The sequence below is a fragment of the Danio rerio genome, chromosome 19 (assembly GCF_052040795.2).
Source record: "Danio rerio strain M-AB ecotype USA chromosome 19, GRCz13ab, whole genome shotgun sequence".
Classification (NCBI taxonomy): domain Eukaryota; kingdom Metazoa; phylum Chordata; class Actinopteri; order Cypriniformes; family Danionidae; genus Danio; species Danio rerio.
In genome coordinates this window covers 15243300-15269746 of record NC_141039.2, presented here as the reverse complement: position 1 = coordinate 15269746, position 26447 = coordinate 15243300, and the positions used below count along the sequence as shown (strand labels likewise).

At 35.5% G+C, this 26447-nt stretch overlaps 2 protein-coding genes and 1 long non-coding RNA gene across 5 annotated transcripts; 1 reads left to right on the top strand and 2 right to left on the bottom strand.

The window, feature by feature from the left end:
- Positions 1-1769: 1769 nt before the first annotated feature.
- Positions 1770-6307, top strand: LOC147832498 (uncharacterized). The gene is made up of 3 exons (XR_015516611.1): positions 1770-3329; positions 3378-3686; positions 4932-6307. It is a non-coding gene; the product is annotated as an uncharacterized LOC147832498 (long non-coding RNA).
- kdf1b (keratinocyte differentiation factor 1b) lies at positions 5535-20450 on the bottom strand. 3 transcript variants are annotated; one of them, XR_015516594.1, is made up of 5 exons: positions 20219-20450; positions 17833-18765; positions 14762-14830; positions 6844-8404; positions 5535-5929 (listed from the first exon to the last, which is right to left on the bottom strand). XR_015516594.1 is itself a non-coding variant. In XM_087295562.1 (5 exons), the coding sequence occupies exons 3-5, from the start codon at positions 18686-18688 to the stop codon at positions 8325-8327; spliced, it is 1005 nt and encodes a 334-aa protein (XP_087151688.1). In that variant the 5' UTR covers positions 18689-18765; positions 20031-20086; positions 20219-20450; the 3' UTR covers positions 5535-8324. The 3 variants fall into 3 exon arrangements, 2 of the variants coding, with proteins under 2 accessions (XP_087151688.1, XP_087151686.1); XM_087295562.1 differs by adding an exon at positions 20031-20086 and having other exon boundaries at positions 5535-8404; XM_087295560.1 differs by having other exon boundaries at positions 5535-8404.
- Positions 20451-21556: 1106 nt separating this feature from the next.
- On the bottom strand, positions 21557-25176 carry zgc:175136. The gene is made up of 5 exons (NM_001114581.2): positions 25086-25176; positions 24956-25008; positions 23184-24881; positions 22965-23095; positions 21557-21752 (listed from the first exon to the last, which is right to left on the bottom strand). Exons 1-4 carry the CDS (start codon positions 25106-25108, stop codon positions 22989-22991), a joined length of 1881 nt encoding a protein of 626 aa, NP_001108053.2. The 5' UTR covers positions 25109-25176; the 3' UTR covers positions 21557-21752; positions 22965-22988.
- Positions 25177-26447: the final 1271 nt, after the last annotated feature.

The following is a 26447-nucleotide window of genomic DNA, read 5'->3' as shown; positions in this document are numbered from 1 at the left end:
TTAAAAAAAAGGATTTAAGACCTACAACATAATATTTCAGAAAGTTTAAGACTTTTAGGCCTAATTTTTTTAAGACCCTGCGTAACCACTGCCAACCCTAACAGAAGATCTTTTTCCACTTTTCTTATATTACAGCCTTACTCCAAAATGGATAAATAATTTATTTCCTCAAAATTCTACACACAATACCCCATTATGACAATGTGAAAAAATTTTTTTGAAACTGTTGCAAATTTATTTTAAAAAAGCTACCTTTGCTTTGGGTCATTGTCCTGTTGGGAGATGAACTGTCACCCCAGTCTGAGGTCAAGAGCACTATGAAGCAGATTTTCATTCAGGATGTCTCTGTACATTGCTGCATTCATCTTTCCCTCTATACTGCTGAAAAACATCCCCATAGCATGATGCTGCCACCACCGTGCCCACTGTAGGGACGTTATTAGCCTGGAGATGAGCAGTGCCTGGTTTTCACCAAATGTAACGCCATAAGAGTTCTAATAATAAGAGTTCAATTTTAGTCTCATCAGACCAAATAATTTTGATTCTTATGGTCTGAGAGTCCTTCAGATGCCTTTTGGCAAACTCCAGACGGGGACTGGCTTCTGTTTGGCCACTCTTCCATACAGGCCTGATTGGTGGATTGCTGCACAGATGGTTGTTCTTCTGTAAGCTTCTCCTCTCTCCATAGAAGAACGCAGGAGCTAGGACAAAGTGACCATCGGGTTATTGACTAAGGCCCTTCTCCCCTGATTACTCCGCTTTAGATGGCCAGCTAGCTCTAGGAAGAGTCTTGGTGGTTCCAAACATCTTCCACTTATGGATAATGGAGGCCACTGTGCTCATTGGTACTTTCAGAGCAGCAGAAATGTTTCTGTAACCTTTCCCAGCCTTGTACCTCAAGACAATTCCTTTGTCTACATGCTTGGTTTGTGCTTTGACATGGACTATCATCCCTGGGACTTGATATACAGGTGTATGACTTTTAGAATCATGTCCAATCAACTGAATTTACCACAGGTGAACTCTAATTAAGCTGCTGAAGCATCTCAAGAATGATCAGTGGAAACAGAATGTACCTGAGCTCAATTTAGAGATTCACGGCAAAGGCTGTGAATACTTCTGTACATGTGATTTATCAGGTTTTTATTTTGAATAAATTTGCAACATTTAAAAATAAATTCTCTCACATTGTCATTATGGGGTATTGTGTGTAGAATTTTAAGGAAATAAATTAATTTAATCCATTTTGGAATAAGGCTGTAACATAAAAAAATGTGGAAAAAGTGAAGTGCTATGAATACTTCCCGGATGCACTGTATGCTAATTTTGATTTATGAGTACACAAGGCATGTAATAAACCTCCTTAACATTGTCATACCAACTTCAAACCCATGTCATGACACAAATTTGTCCTCATTAACAAGTATACACTGTATGTACTCGTGTGCGTATGTATGAAAATGTGTATACAGCACACACTGAAAAAAGGCTGAAGTTAATGCCTGAAGGATTCAGGAATTCTACTCCGTTTTTTTAAGGCACATTTGCTAAGTGCTCAAACATGACACTTTTACTGCCACTTAACCTTGAGGCAGAAACCGAAAGTGTAATGAGTCAAAAGGTTATTCAGTATATTCGCAATATCAAATGAGAAACAAAGGATCAGTTTCAAGTATTTGTTGAAGCACAAATTCCCCTTTGCCTTTCACCTTAAGCAAATATCAAGTTCTGCTTGACAGTTTCCTGGTATTCTCTACATGGAGATTTATGGTTTCGATATGTACAAGGTATGGTGTACAACTTTTTTTTTTTTTTATATATATAGCACATTTCATACACAGTGGCAATTCAAAGTGCTTTACATAAACAAGAATAAAAGAAACACGTAAAATAAAAATAAAAACAAATAATAAAAAAACAAAACAAAACATAAAAACAGGTAAAATGTGATATAAAAGAATGAAGAAGAGAAAAACATGATCTGTCGGACGCAGCACAGTGCTCATCCAGTAAAGGCACAACTAAACAGATGTGTTTTCAGTCTTGATTTGAATGTGCCTAATGTTGGAGCACATCTGATCATTTCTGGAAGCTGATTCCAGCAGCGAGGGGCATAGTGGCTGAAAGCTGATTCACCCTGCTTTGACTGAACTCTTGGAACTTCTAGTTTCTATGATCCTAAAGATCTGAGTGATCTGTTAGGTTTGTATTCAGTGAGCATATCTGTAATGTATTTAGGTCCTAGGCCATTTAGTGATTTATAGACCAGTAATAATACTTTAAAATCTATTCTGAATGTAACTGGCAGCCAGTGTAAAGACCTGAGGACAGGTGTGATGTGCTCTGATTTTCTGGTTCTGGTTATAATTCTGGCTGCAGCATTTTGGATGAGCTGCAACTGTCTGACTGTCTTTTTAGGAAGACCAGTGAGGAGTCCATTACAGTAATCCACCCTGCTGCTGATAAAAGCATGAACAAGTTTTTCTAAATCTTTACTAGAAACAAAGCATCTGATTCTTGCTATGTTTTTGAGATGATAGTATGCTGATTTACTGACTGCTTTGACATGACTAATGAAACTCAGATCTGACTCCAGAGTCACACCAAGATTCTTGACCTTATTTTTTGTCATTTGACCTTTAGAGCCAAGGTACACATTTACCTTGAGAACCTCATCTCTGTTTCCAAACACAATCATTTCAGTTTTCTCTTTGTTTAACTGAAGAAAGTTTTGGCACATCCAATTGCTCATTTCATCAATGCATTGGCAGAGGGTGTCAATGGGGCTGTAGTCATTAGGCAGTAAGGCTAGGTAGATCTGAGTGTCATCAGCATAGCTGTGGTAGGAGATTTGGTTCTTTCTCATTTTTTGGCTTAGAGGGAGCATGTAAAGGTTGCAAAAACTTAAGCATTTACAAACTGAATTTGCTAACCATGTTTACATGCATACCAAAATATTAGAATATTAAATTAACTTGTTTTACAAGTGCAGACCAACAACCGAATCACAAATCATATTTACATTACTTTATCATTACCATTACTAAAACGGGCCATAAAAGAGTTTCTTTAACCCTACACTACCTGAAAAAAGTCTTTTCGTCGATCACGGCTGTAAGAGCAACAAATAATAACTTGATCTCAACATCATTTGGAAATGTGGCAGAAGGTAAAGTTTTCTGATGAATCATCTGCTGAACTCCATCCCAACCATCACAAATATTGCAGAAGACCTGTTGAAACCCATATGACCCAAGATTCTCACAGAAATCAGTCAAGTTTGATGAAGGAAAAAACATGGTTTGGGGTTACATTCAGTATGGGGGCATGTGAGAGATCTGCAGTGGATGAAAACATCAACAGCCCAAGGTATCAAGACATTTGTGCTGGCCATGACATTACAAACTACAGAAGAGGATAAATTCTTCAGAAGGATAGCATTCCTTCTCATGCCTACACATCACATTTCCTGAAAACTAAGAAGGTCAAGGTGCTTCAGGATTGGCCAGCCCAGTCACTAGATTGAACATTATTAAGCATGTCTAGCGTAAGATGGAGGACATTATTAAGCATGTCTAGCGTAAGATGGAGGAGGAGGCATTGAAGATGAATCCAAAGAATCTTGATGAACTCTGGGAGACTTGCAAGAATGCTTTCTTTGCCATTTCAGAGGATGTTTTTAAAGGGTCACGAAACACCAAAACACATTTTTTGAGCTGTTGACAGTCGTATATGTGTCCCACACTGCTAAAAACACTATTAAGACACATATATTTCACTAAAAAGTGTAAATTGGTTGTTTTTGCGTTATTTCAAGCAAATTCGTACTTCCGGTTTGAAAAGAATTTTTGAAGCTGCGTCACGGTCATGACATAATAGCGTTGTATTCCAGCGTGCAGACTGGGCGTCTGTGCCAGAGTGTGTCTTATTACGTCTTACAGTGTGATGCATTAATGCATTAGTAAGGCTTGGTTCAAACCAATCAGCGCGCTCTATTGTGCAACTTCATTAATATTCATTACTATCACCGCGTTTTCAGGACAGAGACGCCACGTTGTGTTGGCAAAACAAGCGTGAAGTGTTGCTTTTATTGTTTGCTGCAGTCAAGTTTCGTTTTCATTTTCTCTCTGTGAGAGCTCAGAGTCACGTGTGGATTAACAGTGTACGCGACGCGTGACAACAATAACTTACGTGTCTAAGGAGGATTATTGTTTACCTGAGAACTGTTCTCATCTGCAAACGCTGAGATCTGGATTCGTTTGTAGTATTCTCTTCATAAAGACGCGGCTCTAGTTGCTGGTGATTGTCCTGTCTCTACAGATTTGGTAAGTAAGCGACCAGTGCTCTTTGTTTATTCAGTTTGTTCGTATCTAACAAACTATTGCACAGATTGTAACCACGTTAGCACCACAACCAAACTTTAACCTCGTGTAGGGTTTTTACCGCATTTAGTGACCGGAATAACACGCGCAGCTTTCTGACACTACCTGTCGTGTGCATCTAAGTTTCTGGGAAATGCGGAGGTTTTTTTCTCTCATTCGCCGTGCGGTATCAAACATTGCATGAAAAATACACGCTTAGAGCAGCTCCTCGAACCAAATATCTCGTGTGTCGCGAGGGGCATAAATGAATTCCCTGAATGAAAGAGCCAAACTGCAGTTAAAGTCCACCATTTAATAATTTGGCAAATAATTAGACTACAGATGTCCATGTAGGTTAAACACCATCACTTTCTCCTGTATGTGTGTGTGTGTGTGTATTTTGACTCTGAAACTCGCGCGTGCCCAAATAGACACTTCCACACCATCCCACTTTTCTTCCTCCGACACTCCCCCCTAAACAGAGCTGGATACGCCCACTTTTCTGACTTTTTCCAAAGTAGAGGTGTGAAAACACCCTGCTGAAACGAGGGGGTTTCATGGCCCTTTAAGTTATTTGAGCCATTGCAGAAATGTATGAATGCTGATGTATGTCGTCCAAACTCATTGGGGTCATACACAATATTACTTCTTGTCCCTCTGCACCATGACTTTATATTCTATACTCTGCATTATTTAAGTGACAAGACTTTTGTCTCAGCAAAGTCAGACCTTACTGTCCTAATAAAATAATTAAAATCAAGGTGGAAACAATTTATTTTGGTAAAATAAGCGTAATTTAGAGACCTTTGCTTTTCATATAGCCACTTCTTATTAGAAGTCAATTTATTATCTGTTGTTCCTAAAACTTGAAAAGGCAACAAGACTTTTGTCAGGTATAGTGTATATATATATATATATTTTTTTGCTCCATCTCTCAAAAAGTTGACTTTGATTGTATAAATGACCAAGGATCAAAGTTTCAGCTAAAAAATCTTTTAATCTTCTACAAGACTAGAGGACAGATCTTTGATGGCGTGAGGGTGAATAAATTAACTGCAAATTTTGGTTCTGGTTTATCCATTAAGCTGGTTATGAATTTACATATACAGGATGATGTCAAATCTCTTCCATCGAGACACATGCAAATGCGAAATACAGACTGAAACAAACATGCTCTGTAACATGAAGCATATTTATTATGAAATCTATTCAAGTTTTTTTATTGTCATTAAAGCAATCCTAAGGGACACATATCCCCCTGCTAACAAATTACTTTTGCAACATTAAAATATACACATAATTCATAAATCAAACATGCAATTCATTAAAAGCTATCCTAGATTTTGCGTATGAAATTGAAGTGCAGATATTTTTTCTATGTACATTTAAATAAGCAGATAGACGGGCCCATTCATAACTCTTCAACATTCACTGCGGCTCAAAGCTTTTTGTTTGCTCCAACAAACTTCACACAGGCAAACTTTGAAGCACCAACTATATGCCAATACATTCACCAACTAGGCAGAAAAGAAATGTACACTGAAAAAAAATAAATAAATACATATACACTACCGGTCAAACGTTTGGGGTTACACTGCAAAAAATGCTTTTCTTACTGAGATTTTTTTTGTCTTGTTTCTAGTCCAAATATCTAAAAATTCTTATATCAAGAAACATTTTCTAGACAAGAAAACCATATTGTCTTGTTTTCAGAATTAATATGCCAACATTGATTGAGTTTTTCCTTAAAACAAGCAAAATAATCTGTCAATAGGGTAAGCAAAATAATCTTATTTCTCCTTTTGATTTAAGATTATTTTGCTTACCCCATCGGCAGATTATTTAACTTGTTTTAAGAAAAAACTCACTTAACTTTGGCACATTATATCTTAAATCGAGACAGTATGCTTTGCTTGTCTAGAAAATTCTGCTTGATTTAAGAACTTTTAGATACTTGGACTAGAAACAAGACAAAAAAAATCTAAGTAAGAAAAGCGTTTTTTGCACTGCAGGATTTTTAAAAGCTTTAAAATAAGCTTATCCCGCTTTAAATATGCTTTAAACATGTATTTTAAATACAGTACAAATTGTGTATTTGTGAAATGTTATTGCACTATAAAATAACTGTTCAAAAGTACTTTATAATTTAATAATTTATTTCAGTGATTTCAAAGATGAATTTTCAGCTTCGTCTTCAGAGTCACGTGATCCTTCAGAAATCACTCTAATATAAATTATTATTGTTATTATTATTAATGGCAAAACAATAAAATTAATAATGAATGGACTAATAATTTCACTTGAAAGTACATACAATAAAAAAGCAGCTATTTATCATTTTAATAAATATTTAACAATTTAACATTTTTTTTTCACATTTAATAAATGCTGCCTTGTTAAACAGAATAACTTAAAAAAAAAAAACACACACACACAAAACATAAAAAAAAAAAAAAAACTATTTAACCGGTAGTGTATAAACATTAGCCATGTTTCAATCCAAAGATGCGAATTAGTCTTATGTGCAAAAATGGAATATCACTGGAATATAAAAGGTTTGTAAATAAATAGCCATTTGAATCAAACGAAATGGAAACTTCCAAATAATCTGGTGGCACATATCAAAAGGGAAAATGTAATTTGCTGCAGTAGGAATATAATAATATTTAATATACATTTGAATATATAATAAATTACTTGTGCATCAAAAGATAAAAGCAATGATAATTGGCTTTTAGATATTCAAGAAATAATACTGGACCACTTAGATGACAGACTTTATGGATCTGCGGATATGACCAAAACAACATTTCAGATGTTTTACAAAGTGGTTCATCAGCTGTTATGTCCAATAATCCTGTTTCTTGTGGAACAAAATTACTTTGATGCGCAGGCTGGAATGTATTTGGTACATACATTTCCACTGTATATCGCTCAGTTTTTTCTTATCGAGTAAGGTTTTTCTTACTCAGTTGTCCGCATGTTTTTTTAATGCATTTAATGCATATTGCTACTGAAATTCAGCATTTTAACACAATATTCCAAAAGGCGCATAAAAATAAATGGCACCATGGAAACATAGCTGATGTTGAACACAATCCTTCCTTTCTTCAGTGAAAAAAAAACAATGAATTCTTGAACAATAATCTGTACAACAGCTGTCCATATGACTTGTTCCCTATATTACATCTTCTTTAGGCTAACATTGTTTTCTTACATGTGTGGTCAGGAAATAACAACACCACTGCACAACTGAAGCCTCCATTAACTCATTAAGTTCTTCAAAAATGTATTCTTCATTATATGATATAATCCATACCTCTCTGAAATGACACAAGCGTAAATGACAGAATTTTCAATTTTGTGTGATCGAACTCTTTAAAAAGGCAGAAAAGTGTAGAATCAAATCATTATGAAAGAATCAGGCCTATGACGGCAATAATAGACCTACACAGTAAAAAAATCCTGGTTGTGTCAAATTTTTAAGCGGAATCAAATTAACCTAATAAGTTCATTGAACTTATATTGTTAAGCTAAACTAAACATATAAAATTAAGTTAAAACCTGATAAACTTAGTTTAATAAGTTACAATGAACTAACAACATCTGCTGACAGAACTAATTGATCACAGAATTTTTTAGTGTTCAGTATATATTCATATGTTGGTTAGAAAGAGGTCATACAGTTTTTCACAAAACTCAAGCAAAGTTGTGTCACCTGCAACATTCAGATCCTTCACACATCCATAACAAAAAAGCAAAGGACAAAAATATGAATAACAAGCATAAATACAACTACGTTTTGAGAGAAAAAAACTGACCATGAAATCACAATTTTTAAGGGTATACTTCAAAATCATCCTCACTACAGGGGAAGCCAGAGGATATATTCTTCACAGAGATGGATTCATTGTAAATGGACGTTTGAAAATAATTACATATGTACTGTCTGAAAGGATATTCTCATGCCTGAATGCGGCTGTATAGTAAAGGAGTATCTGATGTAATGGGCACTCCAGTTTCCTGGAAACTCCGAGAGAACGCTGTAAGGAAAGAGACAGAGAGAGAAAAAAAGACTTAATACAAAATAAATACGCAGCTCAAAATGATTAGCCTGCTCTTTTATGGAGAGACACATTTTTAAAACATAAAAGTTATAAATAACTAATTTCTAATAGCTATTTTCTCTTGTTTTTGCTTCGATGACAGTGCAAATATTTTAAGACGTTAGTATTCAGCTTAAAGTGCAGTTTAAAGACTTTGCTAGGTTATTATGTTAGGTAGGCAAATCATTGGACAAGGGTTATTTGTTCAGTAGCCATTAGCCGATAACAACAAAAGAGGCTAAAATTGTTTTAAAGAGCCCATATTTTGGGTTTTTGAAAATGCCCTTCCATGTAGTGTGTAACACAGCTCTAAGTAAAGTGAAATATCCAGCTAAGGCTTAAATCTGTTAGTGTACAGTGTTTAAAACTGTTGATTCATCTATAAAAGAGTCGAATCATAGTGCTTCAAACGAGTCATCTTGATAACGAGTCATTAGTGACAACGAAGTTTTTCATGCGCACGTGCAAACCCGGGAGATTTAAAACCTCCGGCCCCGCCCTCTAACACAGAATAAGCCACACACACGCACACACACACACACACACAAACACACAAACATGCCGGTCACACTGCAGATAGATATTATTGAGTCTCTACCCAAAGATGAAACCTCAGCATAAGCCCTGCCTTAAACAGTTGGAAACAACTGGAAACTTCTGGAAACTACATGCTACAAAAAATACTTCGTTAGTTAAAGGAAGCATCAGTTAAGACTATGGAAAGGTTAGGACATGGATCGGTTTCTTCCTCCATTTCTCAAGTGTAAGTACGTGCAATTAAAGTTGTTGCCACGTTTACTCTAGCTTGCAAATGTATTTAGTTGTGATTTGATATTTGTAACCGCGTGTACCGTTTCAGGTTAACTCGCTATATTCTCATATCGCGTGCAAAGCCACGTTAAAAACGCGATGCGTGCCGCTTTGTTTACGCTCCCGTGGAGGAGGGTAATGTGTGTGTGTGTGTGTGTGTGTGTGCGTGCGTTGTCGTCCGGAGGAGGGTAATGTGTGTCTGTGTTGGTGTGTTTGTGCGTGCGCGTTGTTGTCCGGAGAAGTGTTATGTGTGTGTGTGTGTGTGTGTGCGTGATGTCGTCTGGTGGAGGGTTGTGTGTGTGTGTGTGAACGCGTGCGCGAGGACGAGGGCAATATATGTGTGTGTGCGTGCGTGATGTCGTCTGGTGGAGGGTTGTGTGTGTGTGTGTGTGTGTGTGTGTGTGTGAACGCATGCGCGAGGACAAGGGCAATATATGTGTGTGTGTGTGTGTGTGTGTGTCTGTGAAAAGAGCAGAATGTGACAAACTAGGAGATCTCGGCAGTTCTTGGGAGTTTTTGCTTAATAAAATAGTTAGTCGTCTGTATATTCAAGTCCATCGTCTGTATTTGCATTCATCCACTGGCAGCTAAGCTCTACGCCTCACACTATCGAGCGTGTACGCACTGTGACTAATTCTATTTTGTTGATTAGCTGCTGGGCATTTCACTCTGTCTCTCGGTGAAGGCAGTCAGTGTCGACCAATCGCAACAGACTGTCATCGGTCCAATCAGCGCAGATTAGCTTCGCGCTAAGGAGGGGTTTGGGAACAAATGAATCACTGGACGATTCATACAGGAGTCGCTGGGATAATTAGGTAAAAATAAATGCAGATTATAAGACCATGAAAGTCTTTTTTGTCCTTGCACGCATATTAGACTGTTGTTGGAGACCCTTACAACCAACATATGACCCTATTTCATGTATAATATGGGCTCTTTAAAATACAAAAAAGAAAAGAAGAAAAATTACACACTGAAAAAAGCCTCATTTGACTTAAATAAAGCCTCATTTCAACTTAAATAAATAACTTCAACTTCTTACACCTAAAAGAATGAAGCATTTCCAACTTATTTATTAATGAAAACCGTAATAGATTAAGTGGAAGCTAATTAATTCATGTAGTTGCTTAAGTAATTAGTTTAAGTTTTTACAGTGTAAAAAGGGGGCTAATAATATTGACCTTAAAACTGCTTTTATTCTAGCTGAAATAAAACAAATCAGTAATTCTCTAGAAGAAAAAATATTAAAGGAAATACTGTGAAAATGTTCTTGCTCTGTTAAACATCAATTGGGAAATATTTGAAACAGAAAAATAAATAAATGAATAAGTCACAGGAGGGCTTATAATTGTGAATGTTTTTAAATTAACTGTATATGCAGATATTCATTCTTGGCACCTTTAATGTACCTATAAAATGTATTCATTTAATTAACATAGTTAAAAAAAAAAAAAACAGAATTACTCCACTTAAGTTTATTTCTTACGCACACAACATTTCATGTTGACCAGACAGAAAACCCCCAGCGTGTGAATAAATTTCTTCTCACTTCATTTGCATCTCATTTCTAATGTGAATAGCACATTTACATGGCTTCTTAGTTTTAAAAGCACATAAGCATAAAGCCTGTGGCCATATTTTTGAAGGTGACTGTGATTATGTGATTATTACAGTGTCTGGCAAACAGGGAAGAAAACTAATGGTGCATAAAACATGTCATACCTCACGTATGTTAATGCTTAAATAACAAAAGTGTGCTCTCCCAACGACATGCAAAACGCTGTTATTCTCCTGCAAATGTTTCTATAATGGCATCAAGACAAAACCAATAAAATCCAACTGTTGCTTGCCAACATCGCAGAGCATGAAAACAACATCAAGCAAACAGAAAGGGAGGGAGAAATCAGCACTGATGAGGAAAAGAGAGACATTCAAATTCAGAGGAGAGTAACCGATCAGATGGCTTCCAGACAAAAGAGCATTGTTTGTGTCAATGTGGTTGGTTACATCACAAGCCCCTCAAACTCATGAGAGAGAAACCCGCCACACACCCCTCTCATTCTTCCGGAGCTCATGCAGCCTCTCAACAGCCTTTAATACATGCAGGGAGCGGCAAACAGCACTGCTACGCTAATGTACAGAACCAGCTCAGGCTGCCAGCTTATTTGAGGTTAAGTTAAGGTCTTCTCTTAGATTATACAAAACAAACTCTAGGCCAATCTTATGAAAGCCCAGGTCAAATTTCACCACAAAAACAAAAAAAATAAGAAACTGTACTTTGTGCATAAAAAGGGTTTTGTTTCGCCACCTGCAAATTATATTTTATTTAAATTTACACTATATTATTTGAATTTAGAATATAAAATCTAATTTAGTTTATATATATATATATATATATATATATATATATATATATATATATATATATATATACATACATATATATACATACATATACATATATGAATTTAGAATATAAAATCTAATTTAGTTTATTTATATATATATATATATATATATATATATATATATATATATATATATATATACATACATATATATACATACATATATATACATACATATACATATATACATACATACATACATATATACATACATATATATATATATATATATATATATACATATACATATATATATATATATATATATATATATATATATATATATATATATACATATATATATATATATATATATATATATATATATATATATATATGTAAAATTGTATACATTATATTGACCTTATTCTAAAATGCGGAAGTGCACCTGTTTTCGCGATTGTCCTAGAACTTCCGATTCAGTCGCCTATGGGAGAAATGACTAGGAATAATAAACGGCAGAAAACGGTCAAACTACTTGCTCTACAAACAAATGTTTGCATGACTATACAGACCAAGTAGAATAATATAACAAGGAAATGTCAAATTGCAACATCAAGCAGCGTAATGAGCAGTTTTTAATGTCTAAAAATGAATGGAAGTGAATGAGACCGGAAGTCTCGAGCCAAAAAGATTCAAATGGCAGCGCCCGCTCATTGGCGGAGAATAAGGTCAATATAAATAAAAGATAAATAAATCACCCTTATTAAAATGTAGACTCTTGTTTAAAAGTTTTTTTTTTAATTGTTTTTAAAAAGAGCTATTCTCTATTTAAGAGCTCCTTTTAATCGAGAATATTGTAAATACTTTTAAAATGCTTTAAAAATTCTATTTGAATTTTAGCTGCAAGATATTGGGGAAAAAATAGTGGAAATCAGTATTATTAGCCGCCCTTTGAAATTCTTTTCTTTTTGAAATATTTCCCAAATTATGTTTAAATGAACAAGGAAATTTTCACAGTATGTCTGATAATATTTTTTCTTTATTTGATTTTTTTCGGCTAGAATAAAAGCATTTATTTTAAAAACATTAAGGTCAAAATTATTAGCCCCTTTAAGCTTTATATTTTTTTGATAGTCCACAAAACAAACCATCGTTATACAATATCTTGCCTAATTACCCTTTCCTGCCTAGTTAACCTAATTAACAGAGTTAAGCTTTTATATGTCACTTTAAGCTGTATAGAAGTGTCTTGAAAAAGTTCTAGTCAAATATTATTTACTGTCATCATGACAAAGATAAAATAAATCAGTTATTAGAAATGAGTAATTAAAACTACTATGTTAAGAAATGTGTTGAAGAAATCTTCTCTCCGTTAAACAGAAATTGGGGTAAAAAAAATAAACGGGGGCTAATAATTTAGGGGTGTTTAATAATTCTGACTTCAACTGTACATTGCAATATTTTGAATTTCTACGATTTATATTGCGATACTTAAAATTTTGGATAGTTCTCTTTCGAAACAATTGATAATTTTCTATTAATTTAGGTGATTGTGTAGGGGAGTGAATCTGCGTAAAATATAATAAACAAATTACAAGCATAGTGAAAAATAATGAAAATAAAAAATAATAAATAAAGCTGCATAGCCTTCATTGAATAAATTATTAAATACAATTATTGTTTGTTAAATCTACAAATGAAATAATTATTTGTGGCCTATAATGCTTTAAACTCGCTTAAAATGTTTACACAGTCACAGGCCTTAAAGGGCTATTTAACCCCTTTTTCAAGATTTAAGGTAAGTGTTTTGTGTCTCCAGAATGTGTCCGTAAAGTTTCATCTCAAAACACCCATCAGATTATTGATTAGACCTTTTAGAATTTTGGAATTTTCTGCTCTAAACACAATGTAGCTGCTTTTTTTTTTTTTTTTTGCCTGTGCCTTTAATGCTAGTTCTTTCCGTTCCCACATGCCTGTCAAAGTGTCTCTGGCTGCCTTCGATAAACAGAACAGTGAGACATGAAGGCAGATCTCACTTAACCACTGCTGTATGGATATCAGTTATGTTAATGTACAAAATAACCCTGATTTAACGTCCACAAACCGGGATCGAAGCATCTTATTTTATAATTGTACTGAAATGCAGCTGTGGTGATAAAATAAAGACCCTGTAATTCAATGTTTTAAAAACTTCCAAATTTCATTTTTAATCAAATTTGATGATGACTGATGATCACAGAGAGCTGAATTGATCTTTTTCGTCCCAGTTGCTTTGTGCACAGGCTTTGGATACTATTTTAACATCAGGAAAGAAAAAAAGACTTATAGTTTATCACCCCATTATGACTGTGGACACACTTTACCTACACACAGTTCTGTCCAAACAACTTACAAAAGTTGATTGTCATCATAGGTGCCCTTTGAAAACAAGCAATTGATCAACTTTCACTTCATGAATGTTTCACTTCAAAGTAAAATGACTCTAAAAATCTCTGTTCTGAACTCTTGTACCTGGTCAAAATCCTGAATCACGTCCTGTGATGTAACAATGGTGGATTCACACATTGCGATATCGATGCTAAAATGATACATTTAGCAGCCCTAATGTGAATACAATTAAAAATCCAATTTATTTTTGTTGTTTTAAAACATTGAAGCAATCAATATTTTATTCTTCAATCACATGATCTGTATAACAAATCGATCCTATATCGATTTGATCATGAAACATAGCTTTTGAACATTCAAGTCGTAGTTTTGCTATTTTTTAAACATTTTTGTGGAAACAATGCTTTTTTTATTTTTATTTTTTGTACTTCAGAAGAGCAGCATCGTCTTTAATGTCCATTTTCATTAATTCAATATGTAAATGAGTCTACATTTCTTATAAAATAAATGCTTTTATAATTATAATAAATTATTTTATAAAAGGATTTGTTTATATATATATATATATATATATATATATATATATATATATATATATATATATATATATATATATATATATATATATATATATATATATATAATAATAATGCTTGAAATGTAAAATAAATACTAAACATTTTTCCTAGAGCCAAATTCATTTGCATTTTTTTTTTTTTTTGGTAAATCAATAGTTGATACTTACACTGGTTACTGTTGTTGCGAAATTTCCTGGCTTCTATGTCATCAGACCTCTCCATAGAAATCTGCAAGTCTAAGAAAAAAATAGAAAAGGTTTATTTACTTTTGAATGTCACCATGTTCAACAAATGACAAGGAGTTATTTTCCGGTTAAGTCAGGATCCAAATATAGAAAAAAAACTATTTCTCAAGAACTCATGACACAGATTAGAAGCTTGGAAATTAACATCATTCAACTTTAATATCATAAAACCAGCCTTTCTTGTTTCACTAAAAAAAAAAAGATTGTCACAGGTTTGGATTGTTGAGGGTGTATAAATATACAGCAAAATGTTGCACTTTCTAATAATAAAAGAAGATAAAAATTAGAGAAATAGAGAGAAACTGTGAAATGCCAATCAAAATGAATGCAGTGACTGCAGCTACCATAAGAATATAGTTACTATAGAAACAAATAGTGTACTGAGAGGTAAGTTGTGTTTTATAGTAAATGCACTATGGACTCTGCCGTCTAATGAATGAACTTTATAGGGTTATTTCATCAGTCGTCATCTCAACAGTTAAGCATGCTATATAAGTGTATCTTGAGAGTATTTAAAGTGCACTTTTACCAACAAACAACTTTGTTTAATAGACATCTATTCTAAACGTAGACACCTTGGCTAAAACAAGGCTAAACTTGAGCTGTCAGTGAAAGTCTAATAGACATCTATAAGAATTTAGCCTCGTTTCAGCCAAGAAAACTATGTTTAGATGTCTATTAGACATTACCTTTTGGAATTTTCAGTGTGAACAAAATAAAAATAGCTAATTGTGAGTGGCACGATGGCTCAGTGGTTAGACCTGTTGACTCACAGCAAGAAGATTGCTGGTTTGAGTCCCGGCTGGGCCAGTTGGCATTTCTGTTTGCATGTGTTAATGTGGGTTTCCTCCGGGTGCTCTAATTTCCCCAGAGTCCAAAAGCATGCGGTGTAGGTGAACTGAATAAACTAAATTGGCTATAGTGTGTGAATGAGAGTGTATGCTTGTTTTCTAGAATTGGCTTGCAGCTGGAAGGGCATCGGCTGTGTAAAACATATGGCAGAATAGTTGGCAGTTCATTCTGCTGTGATGACTAAACCAAAAGAAAATGAATAAATAAGCAAATTGTGATGGACCGACACTAGTAGGACTGCACATGCAAATTTTTCTTCCTGTCTAAAGTGTTGGCTTTCTGTCAAGTAAAAACATCACTTTATGTGGAATTCTTAAAAATATTTCCAATATTTAGGCATACTGTACCTCCAATCTATATCAGAAGTAAAAAAGGAGTTAAAAAAGTATATCTGAAGTCATAGTATAAAACAATAGGCAATAAGCAGGCAGATGATTGAATTTCAACTAAATATTACAATGCAAGTCTTGAAGAGAGGATTCGTGAATAGCGTGACAAGTGACAACTGACATCGTCACCGTGAAAACATGGCAGATACTGTACATTAGAATTTTATTGATAATACAAACTGTACGTGTTTTCCAAATGGCATACTTATGCACTGGTCAACAACATTTTGTAGAATAAATAGTTTAAGTAGTGACTTCATCCTGAAAATGTAAAGACAAAACACAAAAAGTAGTGATGTACCTACTCAATAGAAGTGTCGAAATGAATTATCGCTTTAGAAACAGAACATTTCCAGTTATATATGATGATGTACTGACAGTTTTCTGATGTCACTTGTTGTAGTAGCATACTATGGTAAGGGACGTGGGTAGTATACAATGGTGAGCAAGGCAAGATGCATGTGCAAGTAATAAAAATGCTCTAACTATTTTTAAGAGCCTACATCTTCTGGGCACATTTCGCTGCTTTCGAGTTTGCTGGGACATTCTTCCACTCACATTGATGGAACTGTAAAATCCAATATCCCCCAACACATTGTAAATAAAACATCTCTCCCATGCACTGAGCAGAGGAACACGATGCTGAAGTTGCCATCATCTTTATTTTATTTGATGTTTTATACATCCATGAAGCAGGCTTCAAGAACAAAAACAATTAAAGGTTTGGTTCATATATCCGACTGTTTTTATTAATAAAATTAAAACCTCAAGTAAATAAAAAATTGAGGACGAAGTGCATTTTCGATCATTTGCATTGTGATATGAATGAATCATTCATTTATTTATTTTTTTGGCTTAGTCCCTTTATTAATCTGGGATCACCACAGCGGAATGAACCACCAACTTACCCAGCACGTTTTACGCAGCAGATGCTTCAACCCATCATTGGGAAACATCTATACTCATTCACACACATACACTACAGACATTTTAGCCTACCCAATTCACCTATACCACTTCTTTGGACTGTGGGTGAAATAGGAACAGCTGAAGGAAACCCAAGCCAACACAAGAAGAACATGCAAACTCCACACAGAAAATGCCAACTGACCCAGCCGAGGCTGGAACCAGCAACCTTCTTGCTGTGAGGTAAACGTGCTACCCACTGCGCCACCGTGCAGCCCCATGATATGAATCTTTTAATTATAATAGCTGATCCCCTACCATGATACCAGTGTACGCTCACACCCCTATTATTCAACCAGAAAAAAAAGTGTGGAATGTTGAACAAAATACACTCAGCAGTTGCAGCTTTGCTCGCATAACAGGACAGGGAGAGGTTTTGGGCACTAAAGTTGAATTTCAATATTTTTTTGAGTTGTGCCAGCAAATTTCATTTATGGAGATGGTTATTCCACCTCCTGATGATGAATGCAGTTGTACTATTTGGTAGTTTGATTTTAACTAATGAACATTTCTTTAACTAATTTGGGAACAGTTGAATGTCAACTGAAAAACAGTTTGAATGAATTCCCAGTCAGAAAGAACATAAACGTTCTATTTGGAACAACAATAATCAATGCAAGACGCATAGTGTCATTTGGGATGCAACTAGCCATATTTTACATTAGATATGTTTTAACATTTTCAAATATGGCCAGCAAATGATCATGCTTTTTTTTTTAAACAAACTTTCACAAACTTTAAAACCAGACTGAGAGGAAATTAAATGGAAATGTTATTTGCACTCACTTTGACCACTCATGGAATTGAAGCTGCTCTTTTGGCTGATGCCTTTGCTGTTCCAGGTGTCATTGCCACTGTCCCGCTGCAATTCCGGCTGCTTGATTTGTGGCCTCTTCCTACTTTTCCGAGTACTTATGCGAATAATCTCTCGAACAAGCCTGCACTCGGCTTCCTTCTCCTCCATTTTGTGCTCCTCCACGATATCCGAGATCAGCTGACTGATTTCCCGGGACCGCCGCAGGAACATGGAGTCTGTGGTGCACTTGGCCAACTCGTTGATCTCAAACTCAGAGAAGACCTCCATAAGTTTCTGGGTGATGAGTTGATCCACATCTTCCATCTTATTACCATTGACTAAATCATCTTCCAGTATTCCACTCACATTTAAACTATTCATTTCAAATGTAGAAGGGGAAACAGAATCAAAGCCATCGACATCTTCAATCACAGATGGGTCAACCTTGACCCCCGCAATGCGGATGTCAGGATAGAAGCCCTCCTGAACCTGTGAAGAGATTGGCTGGATCTCTGTCTGCGCAGTGACCGCTGTGCTTTCATTCGAAACAAGGCAAGGCAAACGCTGGCATATGCGGTACAGTCCACAAGTCAATACACTACAAAAAAGTTTTCTGCAGCTACCCACAGAAGCACAAGGTCCACACATACATGACCCAGATGCGGGCTCCTCTTTAGCAGGGAGAAAGCTTACAGTCTCTGGCCCAGTTGTATTTCCATTGGCATCCTTGTTAACTTTGTGTCGTACTCCATAGCTTTGGATCTCAATCTCCACAGGGTCAACAGAGCGCTCTTGGTATGGCCCTTCCTCAATGGGACCACTGGTCCAGGACGGGTTGTTCTCCATAGGGACAACACTCGACCCAGACCGTCCTCTGTAGTCTGCTTTGTTGGTTACCTAATGCTAAATGGAGCCCTCAGGGACTGTTAAAGACAAAAAGACATAATAGGGGAAAACTGGGAAGGTATGAAGGTTTTACCTTACACTTTCAGCCAATAACAGTAACAAAACTGCAGTGAAATTCCCTTAGAGATGTAAACCAACCAGTTTAAGAATTGTTTTGAGTTTGCCTTCTTGGCTGTTGTCAATGTTAATAAAATAATGAAAGTAAAAATGTACCTCAATTACATAAGCACCTAGAAACTGTTGTGTATGTGAAATAAAACAACTTCTATTAAATATGGAATATGTAGGCCCACACGAAATCTGTGCATGCAGAAATCAGCAGATTTTTTTGCTCATCATTGAGTCTATGTATTTACTTGTTTAAATGTGTACTAATTTATATTTCAGTTTTTAAATTAATTTCACTGATATTATTGTGATAATAATAGTAATAATATATTTATTTACAATAGTTTATGAAGTAATATTTTCAGCCTTTAAGTAGATCTATTATATTAGAGACTTGCTTTTATACCAATTAAGTGAATTTGCAATGTAAATATTAAATAAGTAAAAGATTTATTATTATTTATCAATTTTAAGTTTTTAAATATGATACTCCTAAAATCATTTCCCATTAATCAGCAGATTTTTTTTTTTTACAAAGTTCTCAGCAAAAATAGGAACAAATGTCCGCAGATTCTGTCTGGCCCAGCTATATGTTATTCAGGTCTTCCCCAATACTATAAAAAAATACACTAACACAGTAAAACATTTTAGTGAAAGACTTTAGTAGCTTAAAAAGATTGGCACATTTAACATTATTGTGATCCATTAGAAATACTCTACAGTAAAATGAACATTTTTTAAATCTTGTGACATCATGTACATCACAAACTCCACTTCTGACTATGGATTTTTACAACAGTCCAAGTGAAAAATTATTTACAGTGTACCATTGCCCTAACAATCAATCATTTTTTCTTCTGTTGAAAACCAGAGGACAAAGGGAGACGAAAACCTCAAACTATATACATTTTACCACAATACCTAGCCTAACCATAAATATCTAAAGCTTTATTTGACATTTTAGAAGTGAATCACATATGCAACTTGAGCAAGAACAAGGAAATACTGGTAAATATTTATTATTAAACAATTTCATTCAATACTTCTGCAGCTTTAAAAAGTAAACTAAGATTTCCAAATTAACTATTAATCGTTAGATAGAAAAAGTTATTATGGGATAGAGGAAATCACATAAGCGCACTTTATTATCTGTTTAATAGAAGCCAGTGATTACTTAATTTCACAAAAGCTTCAAAGTTCATTCGCCAAACAAACATGCCGTTCTTTTCTCTAGAAGTAAAGTCAAATAACATCTTTTGGTAACTAGCCTATCTACCAAAGCGGGAAAACGTCAAAAACCGCAAGACATGGAGCAATATTAATTAAAAGAGAACAAACTTTGTTGTTGTTGACTTTACTCACACCATATGGGGGAAATGTCGCGGTCTGTCTGACGAATCTCTTCCGGAAGTCCGCACAGCTCAAAAAGGTTGTTCGACCTGGTTTTAACCTTGCTCCACGACTGTACCCTGCTGATTTTTTTTTTACCAGCTGTCCTTAAACTTTGGCAAAACTAAATTAAACCGAAAGCAAGCCGACTGCCCTGAATGCGCGTCGTCCCTGTGTCTGAACCCACAGGTATATCTAGTAAGCTACCTGATTTAACAGGTACACCAGGATATGGATACTGGTGACGTAATTTGCCAAGACTAAAACCATTTTGTTTTCATTCAGTGCTATTCACATCTGAAAACGTCTGTAACCAAGGTAGGGCTAAATTAACGTTAATACAAATATGTAATATAATACGTTTGTTCATTTACCTATATTTTCATGTGGACTGCAAAAGCATAAAGCTTTGAAACCAACAGATGGCGTCAGTGTTCCACAATACCATCAATCGGTTTCAGCAAAAAAAAAAAATGTATTTCGTTATGAATTATAAAGTTAATATAGAAATATAAAATACCTTTAATTAAAAAGGTATAAATACAATTACTTGCTTGTTTGCAATGCGAACGTTTTAAAACACGCAAACGGCCGTTTTTGCAACATTGCATGTACTTTGAAGGTCAAATGATTTACATGCATTGCAACGTCCGAGTTCTAAGCATACCATTACTATTAACACTAGTGTAACAACAGAGACAAGTTGGTTTAGAGCGCACACATTCAGGGATAACTTGACACGCTCCCTATATTAACAAGGTACTTTGAGTATTAGGCCTGAAATCACATGCAAGTATGATACTGTACATAGAGCGACGTTGTACTGTGATAGTCATGACTGCTAATCACGGTTTAGAATTAGCAAATACATTTCTGAAATATTACAAGTCAGAAAGTGCGAAAATAAACCCAACTTAACCCAAATTGTGTTTAAAAAAATGCAACAGTTGATTTGTTCTATAATAGGTCTACACCATGCATTATCTTCTTCAGATAGACAGATGGATAATTAAATCTGAGGAATCAATCTAATACATTTTGGAAAAAAACAATTACCCAAACATTCATATGCAAAATTTCCAAATCAGCTTTAAAACATAAAAATAAAGCAATTGTTCATTTTTACAGCACATTCAAATGTTTGAATCTGTATACTTCACTTTTTTTTCTAAATTTTTCAACCTTTAAAAACATGTCAAATCGTATAAAAGCGCATTTATTTGAAATGCGGATGTGCTACAAATACAAATAAAGCTACATCACAGCCTGTGATGACCTGTGGTGAACAAAGTATGGGGGGAAGAAAAAGGAGGTTTGTTTTGAAACATTTGATGTTTTATTAAAGGGTTTTACATAGAAGAATCATACATTGCCAGGACCATCCCCTGTGTCCACGGTTTCAACAAATCACTGAAATGCTCAGCACTGGATCAGTCACAGCATCCTAGTCCTTGCAGAGACCTGAGCCTGATGACTGAATGCCTCCCCAATGCACACCCAGGCAAGGCTGCAAGTTGAAAAGAAACCAGTGACATACTAAAATGATCAAAAAAGCAAATCCACAAACTAGAGTATTTAAGCTTTAAACGCTGATTCGTACATGGAAAATGTAGCAATTTGAATTCTTAAAATGTACATTATACACTGAATCCCAGATTTTCAGATGACTTCAACTGTTGACTACTGTATATTATCAAACATTAATACTGAACTGTTCAAAATAGTGACATTTATGTATGTAATGTAGCAAGTGGCAACGACAGTGCAGCTCTCAGTTGTTCATTGTTATTAAACAATTTTACACTAAGGAAAAAATAAATAATATCTATCTATCTATCTATCTATCTATCTATCTATCTAAAATCCTTATTCACACATATGAACAGACAACAATTATTTGAATTCTCCAAATCTAAGGTGCCCAAAGTTTTTGGTATGAAGGGCTTAAAAAAAAAAAAAAAAAAAAAGTTATATATATAAACATTACCATTACAAGTTAAATGATAACTTACTGCAATAAATACAAAGAAGTCACAATGTTACCACAGTGGAGTTTGCTAAATACTCTAGCCAAGTAAAATCTTTGATTTGATCACTAAAGTCTTTGCATTGTCAGTGAAAATATGCACATTTAAGCAAAGCTTTTTAATTTCAGTTAGCTTTTAACAAGTCAAACAAACGAGTAACATTAAACTAAAATTGAAAAAAGCTGGGTTTCATCTTTGATGAGTAATTAAAACTCGACAAACAGATTAGCTCAGTTACTGGCTCCAGTTTTTTTTTTTTTTTTTTTTTTTTTTTTTAAATCAACTACGTCTGCCCTCTAAAGTTAAACACTTTTTAAATCCCACCACTCTAGAGATGGCTGTCCACGCTAGTGCATCACGATTAGACTACTGCAATGCACTTTACTGGGGCATGTCAAAATCCCAGGTTTCTCGCCTTCAGCTGGTCCAAAACGCTGCTGCTAGATTTAGATGTAATAGCAGAAGGGGGGCTAAATCAAATTACCAAATAGTACAACTGCATTCATCATCATGGGGGCTAAATCAAAGGTTTACATAGACCAAATTCGGCCCACAGGCCAGAGTTTGGGCATCTTTGCTCTAAATGAATAACCATTCAACAATTGGAGTTGAATATTGCTTGCAGAAGGCAAATTACTTCCTGCTCATCCAAATATACAAGTTTAAACTCTAGGTAAAGCAACTGTACTTACATTATGGCAGACGTTGAAGTGCTTTTAGACAGACCGGTTCACTTCCTGGAAATTGACTGAGCCCTTTTGACCAAGACTAGAATAACATTTTGGGGCTACAAAATCCAGTCTTTCTTGTCCATTTTGTTTAACTGTGGCAGGAAGAAAGAAGAGTATGTTATAACAATCACATTTCAAACATACAATGATCTTGTAATGATGGTGCACTTTGAAGCAAACCTCGTCTGTATTTGCTGGAAAGCTTAGGAGAAAGTCTTCGAATGGCACCTTGGCCAAATTCACTTGGAATGGTTGTAATGCATCTGATATCATCTGTGTCTTCTTGAGTTTCAACAAGTTGGTTCTGGTTTCTAGAACCATAAAATTGAGCTGAGGAACTAGCAGATATTTGTACCTCCTTACTAGGCATTAGACCCATGTAACTGGAAGGTAAGGAACTTTGATAAGCACCTCTGCTAATGTCACCAGAAGCCCTTTGGCTCTGTACTTGACCAAAGCTGCTTGCAAATGGTTTGTTAGGCCTTACATGGACCGTGTTAATCTCATTAGGTTCAGCAAAATTGGGGTTGGTGGCACTGAACACACTTGTAGAGGACTTTGAGGAGCCTGAACTTGGTTTGTATGAAGTTCCCTTTAAAGAAGAGAAGGTCTGATATCCAGTCTTAGAAGAGCTACCATAAGAGTCAGTGGCTGGCTGGGCATTTCTGGAATTCTGGGTCACTTTGAAAGGTTGGTATTGATGAGAAGTCTGGCCAGAGGCAAATGCTACTTCACGCTCTGAAAAACTAGGATACACATTACGATTATTGGATTCTTTCCCACTCAGAGCATCTGTAGGAGCCTGCTGAACCAGGATCAACCCAGAACTGGCAGTTGTGGACTTTCTACCAACATTCTGTTGAGCCCCATTTTGAGGGGGGTACATGGGTTTAAACATTTGATTTGATTGTCCACGACTGTTGTGAACTTGCTGAAATTTGGGAATAGTTGCTTCATAACGAGGCGGCAACATGTTTCTCAGTGCACTTTCTTGGGTCTTTCGAAGAACCTCACCAGAGCTGGCAATTGACTCAGCAGGATTGTCTTTGCAATCATTTTTGGAAGGTTTTCTTAACTCTGTGTCGAGATTGTATTGAGTTCCACTCTTGGAGTATTGAAGTGTCTTTTTCCATGCCTTTCCCAGACTGCTAGCAGACAAGCTACCATCTCTAGAGGTCTGACTGCCCTTGTAGGGTTTAATGAGTCTATGAACAGGCGGTTTTCCATAATCTGGAAAGCCATTTTGACCTTGGGCACTCTCTTTATCTTGAACTACAAAGACTGGTCCCGAACTAACAACTGAAGGTCCACCCTGAGAGAGTTTTCCTGGATTTATATTTGATTGCACAGGCGATCCTTTCAGCAGTGGGCCAAAACTGTTACTGGCTATCTGGACATTGTTAATACTCTGACCTGCCCCATAACTAGATTCACCTCTAGAGATTTTTAAACTACTCAATTCAGGTACTTTCAAGGTTTTTCTCAATGTGGGCCCACTTTGAGACAAGGCTGAAGCAAGTCGGCTACCAACCTGGACATTTTTGAGGGAATTAGTATCTGTACGAGACTCATATTGAGTAGAGGGTTGACCACAACTTGAGCCACCATATTTTGATAGTGAATTAGAATTAAAATTCATCATATTTTCTCGATTGCCACTTTTAGCTGGAGCCTGACAGTCTTTTGTGTATGATTTAGCATTTGAGCCCACAAACAAACTTCCTTTGGCATCATAACTTTCATGGGTGCCTCGATAATATGGCTGACGAACAGAACCATAGGAAAGTTCATTCCAAATTGCCTTTTGTTTCACCTCAGAACCAATCACTGGTAAGGTAGGTGTTAAAAATCTTTGAACATCACCATCTGGCATGCTTCCTGTAAAAACAATAGACACATACAGTATAAGGTAGCAATGTTCAGGAGAAACAATAGCAGTGTGTTGGTCTTACCTTCATAATTCCCCCAACAGGTTACATAAGCAGGAAACAAGGCAAAAAGAAATCTGAAAGCAAACAAAGTTTCAAACATTGTGTTGACCAATGTACAATTCAAGTCCGCTGCAGACAGACAAATGCTTACATTGAACAGAATCCAGAACCCATTGTTAAGACACCCACAAAAACCAAGTGAGCAGCAGCTTCTTTTATGATGCCCTCACTTCAGCTTTCAGCTCATTCCTCAGTGGAAGTCTCTTATAGACTTTAGTCTTCACCTTTGACCAATCAGAAAGCAGGATACCTGCTAGCTGCAGCTGTTGCCAATTTTCCCTTTACTAAATAGTCAAACCTGTTTTGGAGTAGTAAAAAATGTTTTTATATATATTTTTATTTATAAATTATATATATTATTATTAATATTACATTTATGTATTCTATTTTAAGGTACATACGCTACTCTGAGTACACCACCAAAGAAAATATTTTTTAGAGAGGTCAGTAGGAAGTTGCTGACAACTGCACAGTTTCACTTGTCCTCAATCTGCCTAAAACTCTTAACACAAATTGCATCCCTTTTTTTTATTCATATCAGTTACTTCTGATTATGGATAATAAATAACAAAAATATAAAAAAACTAACTTTGACTAATGACTTAAAGAGGATTTATTATATTTTAGGCAATTTATATTTAACTGCTATTTATGTTTTCCAAGCCTGAGGAAACCATGAGTTTAACCTCATTTCCTAGACTGTGATTAATATACTTTCAGACCTCCTGCACAACCTCAGACCTTAATTACATTTTCATCATGACTCACATCAATAAAACACCATGCATGCTTGTTTCATGAAGTCATGTATCATATTTATGTGTACAATTACAGTCACTTGTGTTAAAGTTCAGAGGGTCGTGAAGTAATCATTGTGTATGTTATACAGAAATGGTACATCCCTACCTTTCTAAAGTGAGCGCTTTCGAAGAAGAGCCTTCTAAAGCATCAAGCTGGAGAACAGACGTGTGTTCACACTGCAGGTTTCATACAGTACCTTAAGGACGTATGAAAGCCATTAATGCAGCCTAATACATAGCCTTCCCTCAAACTCACACACATTGACAATTTCCCATTCCCACCAGTGCACATTTGATAGATAGAGATCATTAGTGTCATTCTCCTGCAGTCAGCAGGAAGGAGAAGCATCCGTCTGTCTCCTGATACCAGGTACTTTAAGTGCTGAGGAGATCTGTCATGCCGGCCTACTTTTCCTTGGCATGTCATTTCATCCTATACATTGTCCTTCATTTACTCCTCCAAGTCGGAATATCGGAAAAGAGTAATTTCCTACATATTAACCGAATCCCTTATGAGCTCCTCATCTGCCATTATGGATATGCAACTGTGTGACCTTTTACACGGAACTGTGATTAATAGCCAGGTTTACATTAAAATGTATGAAGGTAACTTGGTGGCTGTTAATATGCTTTGTGGAACGGAATTGATAAAA